Source organism: Trichechus manatus, unplaced genomic scaffold (assembly GCF_000243295.1).
Source record: "Trichechus manatus latirostris isolate Lorelei unplaced genomic scaffold, TriManLat1.0 scaffold00081, whole genome shotgun sequence".
Lineage (NCBI taxonomy): Eukaryota > Metazoa > Chordata > Mammalia > Sirenia > Trichechidae > Trichechus > Trichechus manatus.
The window spans coordinates 8,340,212-8,348,405 of NW_004444017.1; the positions used below are offsets into that span (position 1 = coordinate 8,340,212).

Consider the following 8,194-nt stretch of genomic DNA (forward strand, 5'->3'; position numbering starts at 1 on the left):
GATGCAGTGGACAGGCATTTTCTGCAAATAGCAATTGCAGGCTCTCATCGAAGAATGCAAGGAGGCCTATGAGAGCTTGGTCACATCAGGAGCACACAGAAGCAGCAACTACTCCCTCCAGCATCTGTTACGAAGGAGTGGATTTGTAGTAGTGTATGTGTATTCTACTTGGATCAACAATCAACATCCATGGAGGTAGCAGTCAAGACATATTACATTGGGTAAATCTGCTACAAAGACCTCTTTAAAGTTTTAAAAAGCAAAGCTGTCACTTTGATGACTAAGGTGTGCCTGACCCAAGCCATGGTTCTTCAGTCGCCTCATATGCATGAGAAAGCTGGAAAATAAAAAAGGAAGACAGAAGAAGAATTGATGCATTCGGATTGTGGTGTTGACGAAGAATGTTGAATATACTGTGGACTGACAGAACAATAACAAATCAGTCTTAGAAGAAGTACAACCAGAATGCTCCTTAGAAGCAAGAATGGTAAAACTTCCGCTTGCTTATTTTGGACACATTATCAAGAAAGACCAATCACTAGAAAAGGACATCATGTCTGGTAAAGTAGAGGGTCAACAAAAACAAAGGAAACCCTTAAAAAGATGGATTGACACAATAGCTGCAACAATGGATTCAAACATACCAATGAGCATGAAGATAGTGTAGGACTGGGCAACATTTTGTACTGTTATACCTGAGGTCACCATGAGTTAGAGATGACTCAACAGCAACTAACAGCAACAATGTTTGAAGAAAGGCTAAGATAGATATTTACTAAAAGTCGTTCACAGTTTCCAAGAGAGGTAATCAAGCATGTACTGTACTTTGCTGGGGATGATTTCTTTTTCTCTGATGTGAGATTGGTCTTCTTGCGTTGCTTTCCTGTTCAAAATGTCCAGGTGAAGTCCACATCGTTGGAGATGGTGGTGGTGAAAAGAAATAACACACCATTAAAAATGAGTTCTTGCACTTGGTGCATGGTATTCATTTTTCTGCATGGGTATCCTCATTACTTTTTAAAAATTATTATTATCAGAATGATAATCATATAGAAAATGGAGCTTTTTTTTCTACTGACATTTGGCTCCAAGCATAAGTCTAAAATCAAAGGCACACTGCTTGGGGATGGGGGTATTGTCAGAAATATAATACAACTATAAAAAGGTCACAAATCATAGATATAAATTGTGAGATATGTCATGGTTCTATTTTTACCTAATCATAGATATTTTTAATCATAATTTTTTTTTTTAATCAAAGGTGAAAATAAAAACGGGAACTTCAATCATGACCTCCTGTGGGGAGACCTACTATTGCCACACACAAGTCACCTGGGTGCTCGCTCCCCCCACATCCACCCCTACACTTTAGTCAAGGTCTGGACCCAACCCTGGAATGAAATTGAGAAGTGGACAAAATTTGTCTCTGGTCTCTTCATCCACTGACCGCTAGACAGCCTACAGGGCATATCAGCTGCAGATGGCTCCCAGCTGTGACTCTCACTGGGCACCTCCTCCCGAGGGCAATCCATAGCCCACTTGACTCATTTTGGGACAACTCTCAAGGGCCATCCCAGCTCCAGAGCTCCCTGTTTCCTCATGCCAGTGCTTTCATGACTCCCAAACCACTCTTCATGCTATTCTGTCTCGAAGCCACAGTGGGCTTTACTCTCCCCAACTGCCATATGGCAAACTCCTACACATACTTCAAAATCCAGCTCAAATGTTATCTTGTCTATAAAGACTCTTTTAACTGCCTCAGGCAGAGATCGTCTTTTTGGTTTTTGCCCTCAGAACCCTCACTATGTATCACTACTATATCACTCACCCCATTGTACTGTGTAGTTGTGAGGTGCAGATCTATTCATCTTTGTGTACTGAGGGTCTTGAAGAGTGCCTGACACATTGTATGCCTCCAATAAATATATGGTGAATGAAGAAAGGAAGGAAATGGATGAAGAACCAGATGGATCCTACCACCATCATAACTTACCATCTTAGCTTTTAAGTGGATACCTGAACACGTATTACTAAAAGTATTGTTAAGATTTCAGAGAGGAGAACATTGACATCACCACCCACTCCATCTGTCACCTCCTCCCACACTCTGCCCAGATCCTCTAATAGGCAAAGTAATATACCTTAAATAATTATGATAGAGGATAGAGGGAGGAAGGTAGTTCCACCTAAAGATGATAGTGGTATTGAATGAGTTCTCAGAGCTGATTGTGGGTTATGTTAGAGCTAGCTCAGTTTTTATGACAGTTACTTCCCTGAATCATTCGTCAATGGCAGTCACCTGGTGGTAACTGACCTGGTTTGCTAGGCCCTGGGAATGGGTCTGTCAGTACCAGAATTCAGGCCTGAACCTGGGGAATGAGTAGGCCCAGTTAGGAAGGATCTCAGAGAGTGTGTCAGTTACAGGGGACAACTCCTGGCTGGTCCTTTTCCCCTCACTTTTCTGCCTGCTCTGTCCACTCTTCTACCTCTCCAAGTTGGAATTCTCATCTCCCAGGATTAAGGGTGCTGTAGACACTGCTCTCTATTTTCTAGGTAGGCTTGTAGACCCTCCACCTCCACTTTGGGATGGACACCTTCTCTGGTTTTACTTTTGTGAATGACGTTCCAAATCTCTGGTTTTACCTTGGACACCTTTTCCCAGAGAAGAATCTTCTGAAAACGAAGTCCTTCTGGACTCCTCAAAGCTGTCATCTTTTTTCTTTCCACTTACTGTTGATTCTAGAGATGGAACATAAAGAGGAAAGAGAGAGAAAATAAAACTTCTGAGAATGAGAGCTTTGTCTCAGGTAGAAGATAAAATTGTGACAACTTCCAGGGACAGAAATGTAAGATGGAGACACTATGACCAGCAAATATATTATGCAGATGGAAGGGGCTGATCTCTGGAGTAGGCAGAATGGATGAGGACTGGCCTGTTGGCACTAAGAGATCCCCATTTCCAATGTCAGTCTGTCATAACCCCTAAAATCCATTTGTTAGCTATTCACTCCTCAGGAATGAGAGGTGTATTGATTTCTGAGTATCCTCTATTCAAGTGACAGATCTGTTTGTCTTAGTTATCTAGTGTTGCTATAACAGAAATACCACAAGTGGATGGTTTTAACAAAGAGAAATTTATTCTCTCACAGTCTAGTAGGCTAGAAGTCCAAATTCAGGGTTCCAGCTCCAGGGGAAGGTCCTTGTCATCAATCTTCCCTTGGTCTAGGAGCTTCTCTGTGCAGGAACCCTGGGTCCAAATGACACCCTCTGCTCCCAGTGCTGCTTTCTTGGTGGTATGAGGTTCCCTTGTCTCTCTGCTTACTTCTCTCTTTTATATCTCAAAAGAGATTCATTTAAGACACAACCTAATCTTGTAGATTGAGTCCTGCCTCATTAACAAAACCGCTGCTAATCCCACCTCATTAACATCATAGAGATAGGATTTACAACACATAGGAAAATCCAATCAGATGACAAAATGGTGGACAATCACACAAAGCTGGGAATCATGGCCTACCCAAGTAGACAAATTTTGGGGGGATACAATTCAATCCATAACACTGTTGTTGTTATTGGTTGCAGATGAGTTGATTCCAACTCTTGCAGAGTAGAACTGCTCCATAGGGTTTTCAAGGCTGTGACCTTTCAGAAGCGTATCACCAGGCCTGCTCTAAGGCACCTCTGGGTGGGTTTGAACCACTAACCTTTCAGCTAGTAGTTGAGCACTTCATCATTTGTGCCACCAGAGGACTGAATCATAAGTTATTAAATGAAAATGCTCCTCAGTTTTCCTTTGCATGTGTTTTGTCTTTTGTTAGCCACCAAGTGTCATCTCTGTGCTCAATATTTTACACACATTATCTAACTTAATCACACTCAGCACATGGAGACACACGAGAATTGAGCAGTGCAACCATCGGCTGTATGCTGGTAAATGTTCAACAACCAGCTCTCTGGAAAAAAAATGCTCCCTGATTTGCAGAGTTTACCAATTTCTGTGGTGTAAATACTATCCTGGAGTATGTGTGGATCAGTTCTTAGCTGAAGACTGAAGCTCTCCAGAACTCTCTCTCTCTCTGTCTGTGCTGTGCTCTCCTCTCCAGTACTCTGCCATAGTAACTCTAATAGCATTGCTCCCCGCCCCCCGCCCCAAATCCTATCTCTGTCTTTCTAACTCAGGAGCTGCTGGAATCCTTTGGATTCCCCCTTCCTGTGCTGCATCCTGCAAACTCTCTCCAGGCTGGGGCAATGTAGGGCTCACCTCACTTCTCTCTCAGGGATCACTATCCTTCATGGGCTGATGTCCAATGTCTGTCCATTGATTCATATATTTATCCAATTTTTCAGCTTTTCCAGGCAAGATAGTAAGTCTGGTCTTTGTTACTCCATGTTGCTGGAAGTGGAAGTCTTCCCCCATCGATTTATGGTCCCATTTTTACCACTTATTAAATACAATAGGATTTTTTTCTGATAGATTTAGCTGACTTCCTAATGCCAGTACCATACTGTTTTAATTACTGAGACTTTGTGATATTATATAATATTTTAAAGCATTAGTAACCCCCACTACCTTCTTTTATCAAAAGTATTTATCTTTCTAGATGAACCTCAGAATCATTGTGTAATGTCTTCTCCTCCCCAACAACCAATTCCCTGACAAATTTTTGGTAACATCTTTATTATAATTTCATGAAACATATACATTAATTTCATAAGAATTGGTAGCTTTACAACATCAATCTTCCTATCTAAAAAAAATAGAATATTTATTTATCAAATCTTCAGCTCACACACGTTAAGGTTCTTGTTGCACTCTTGGACTGAATTTCTGTGTATAATGTTTTCTAACTGGTTAATAATGTATAATTGATTTTATGTCTGTTTACAGAACTGTTTAGTAAAATCAAATAGTTTTTCAGGTTTTTTTTAGACAGGATTCTAGGTATACTATCATATCATCTGCAAATAATGGATTATTTTCTCTTTTATCAATTATTTTATTGCTTTATGTCTGGAATTAAACTAAGTTTTCAAATTAACAGAATATAATAGTAGAGATGTGGGGATCCTTGTTCTGGTTTTGCTTAAAATGAAAATTCTGACTGCTTAAATAAGAAGCCAACAAACATTGAGGCAGAATATTTTAGAATTAGAAATACTACCTTAATTGAAATTAAAAATATGTGACTTACTTGCTAATAATTTTGGAAGGATGCTATTCATACTGTCTTTACTTTTTGATACATTCACCCTTTTCAGTGCTTGCTGGACTTGCCAGTGTCTTGGAGACAATTTCAGCAGAAAAAGTCCGTATTTCATATACTCCTTAAGAAGGAATTCTGTTTTTGCTATTTCACTACTCAAAAGAAACAAAGGGATGATTAGATATAGTATCTGTGTGAAAGCATGTTCATTAAAAAAAGACTTCATGAAATTCATTCTTGTGATTATTTGCATATTAATTTACTTATCAAAAAATGCAATATGGCCATAAAAACATGGACTTCATTAAGATGTGGGATGAGAAGAGGACACTTATAGTAATGGTATTTGAATAAGACATGCCCAAGGGTATATACACGTATAATAGACTAGTAATAGTTTTACTCTACTTATTTATTTCTGGGAAAATATTGTATTAAGTTTTAGACTAACTCCAGGTCTTTGCACATTTCATCATAATACTTTACCTTGTTTTCTCGAGCCACCCTTTGAAATCTTGTTCAGCTCTTTTACTTCATCATTTCTTCCATTTCCTTTAGCTACTCTGTACCTTCAGAGCAAGTTTTAGAGTCTCTTCTAATTTTGGTCTTTTCCTTTCCTGTCTTTTTAATGATCTTTCACTTTTTTCATGTATGATGCCCTTTATGTCTTCTCACAATTCTTCTGATTTTCTGTCATTAGTGTTCAGTGTGTCAAATCTATTCTTGAGATGCTCTCTAAATTCAGGCAGAATGTATTCAAGGTTGTACTTTGGCCCTTGGGGACTTTGATATTCCTCAGCTTCAGCTTGCACATGTTCTGCAGTCAGGCCCTGGCTTTGTCATGACTGATGACGTTAATCTTTCCCATCATCTCTTTCTATAAATGCAGTGGATTTGATTCTTGTGTAAACCATCCGGGAAGGTCCACAGGTATAGTTGTTGAAAAAAAATATTTCCAATGAATAAGTCGTTAGTCTTGCAGAATTTTATCCTACAATCTCTGGTATCATTTCCATTACCAAGGCCGTATTTTCCAACTACTGCTCCTTCTTTGTTTCCATCGTTTATATTCCAATCTCCAGTAATTATCAATGTGTCCCAAATGTGTATTTGATCAATTTCAGACTGCAGCAGTTGATTAAAATCTTCAATTTTTTCATGTTTGGCATTTGTGGTTGGTGCATAAATTTGAATAATAATCATATTAACTGGTCATCCTTGTTTTTATTGTTAGGTGCCATCAAGTGGGCTCTGACTCATAGTGACCCGACGTACAACAAAATGAAACATTGCCTGGTCCTGCCCATCCTCACAATCATTGATATGCTTGAGCCCATTGTTGCAGCCACTGTGTCAATCCATGTTGCTGAGGGTCTTTCTCTTTTTTTGCTGACCCTCTACTTTACTAAGCACAATGTCCTTCTCCAGGGACTGGACCCTCCTGATAACATGTCCAAAGTGCATGAGACGAAGTCTCACCATCCTTGTTTCTAATGAGCATTTTGGCTGTACTTCTTCCAAGACAGATTTGTTCTTCTGGCAGTCCATGGTATATTCTATATTCTTTGCCAACACCATAATTCCAAGGCATTACTTCTTCTTTGGTCTTCCTTATTCATTATCCAGTTTTCACATGTATATGAGGTGAATGAAAATATCATGCCTTAGGTCAGGCACACTTTAGTCCTCAAAGTGACATCTACATCTTTGCTTTTTAACACTTTAAAGAGGTCTTTTGCAGCAGATTTGCCCAATGCACTATGTCGTTTGATTTCTTGACTGCTGCTTACATGGGCGTTGACTGTGGATCCAAGTAAAATGAAATCCTTGACAACTTCAATCTTTTATCCATTGATCATGAGGTTGCTTACTGGTCCAGCTGTGAAGATTTTTGTTTTCTTTATTGTTGTTATTGTTAGGTGCCATTGAGTTGGTTCCGACTCATAGCGACCCTATCTACAACAGGATGAAACAATGCCCGGTCCGGCACCATCCTCACAATCATTGTTATGCTTGGGCCCACTGTTGTAGCCACTGTATCTATCCATCTTGTTGAGGGTCTTCTTCTTTTTCACTGACTCTCTACTTTACAAGTATGATGTCCTTCTCCAGGGAATGGTCCCTGCTGATAACATGTCCAAAGTATGTGAGATGAAGTCTTGCCATCCTTGTTTCTAATGGGCATTCTGGCTGTACTTCTTCCAAGACAGATCTGTTTGTTCTTCTGGCAGTCCATAGTATATTCAATATTCTTCGCCAACACCATAATTCAAAGGTATCAATTCTTCTTTGGTCTTCCTTATTCATTGTCCAGCTTTCACACACATATGAGGCGATCTGAAAATACTATGGTTTGGGTCAGGTGCACTTTAGTCCTTAAAGTGACATCTTTGCTTTTTAATACTTTAAACAGGTCTTTTGCAGCAGATTTGCCCAACACAATGTGTCATTTGATTTCTTGACTGCTACTTTCATGGGTGTTGATTGAGGAGCCAAGTAAAAGGAAATCCTTGATAACTTCAGTCTTTTCTCCATTTATCATGATGTTGCTTATTGATCCAGTTGTGAGGATTTTTCTTTTCTTTATGTTGAGGTGTAATCCCTACTGAAGACTGTGGTCTTTGATCTTCATCAGTAAGTGCTTCAAGTCCTCTTCACTTTCAGCAAGCAAGGTTGTGTCATCTGCATAACACAGGTTGTTAACGAGTCTTCCTCCAATCCTGATGCCATGTTCTTCTTCATATAGTTCACCTTCTTCAATTATTTGCTCAGCATACAGATTGAATAAGTATGGTGAAAGGATACAATCCTGATGCACACATTTCTTGACTTTAAATCACGTAGTATCCCCTTGTTCTGTTCGAACGACTGCCTCTCGGTCTATGTACATGTTCCTCATGAGCACAATTAAGTGTTCTGGAATTCCCATTCTTCACAATGTGGTCCATAATTTGTTATGATCCACACAGTCGAATGCCTTTGCATAGTCA

General features: G+C 39.5%; 1 protein-coding gene across 1 annotated transcript in view; it reads right to left on the bottom strand.

Annotated features, from left to right (window-relative positions):
* The window catches only part of CCDC38 (coiled-coil domain containing 38), a 60,624-nt gene that overhangs the window by 16,445 nt on the left and 35,985 nt on the right, over window positions 1-8,194 (bottom strand). Inside the window, exons 9-10 of the mRNA XM_004381284.2 lie at window positions 5,193-5,356; window positions 2,610-2,739 (exon numbers count right to left, since the gene is read on the bottom strand). Coding sequence (XP_004381341.1) covers window positions 2,610-2,739; window positions 5,193-5,356 — 294 coding nt within the window. The remainder of the gene's footprint in view (window positions 1-2,609; window positions 2,740-5,192; window positions 5,357-8,194) is intronic.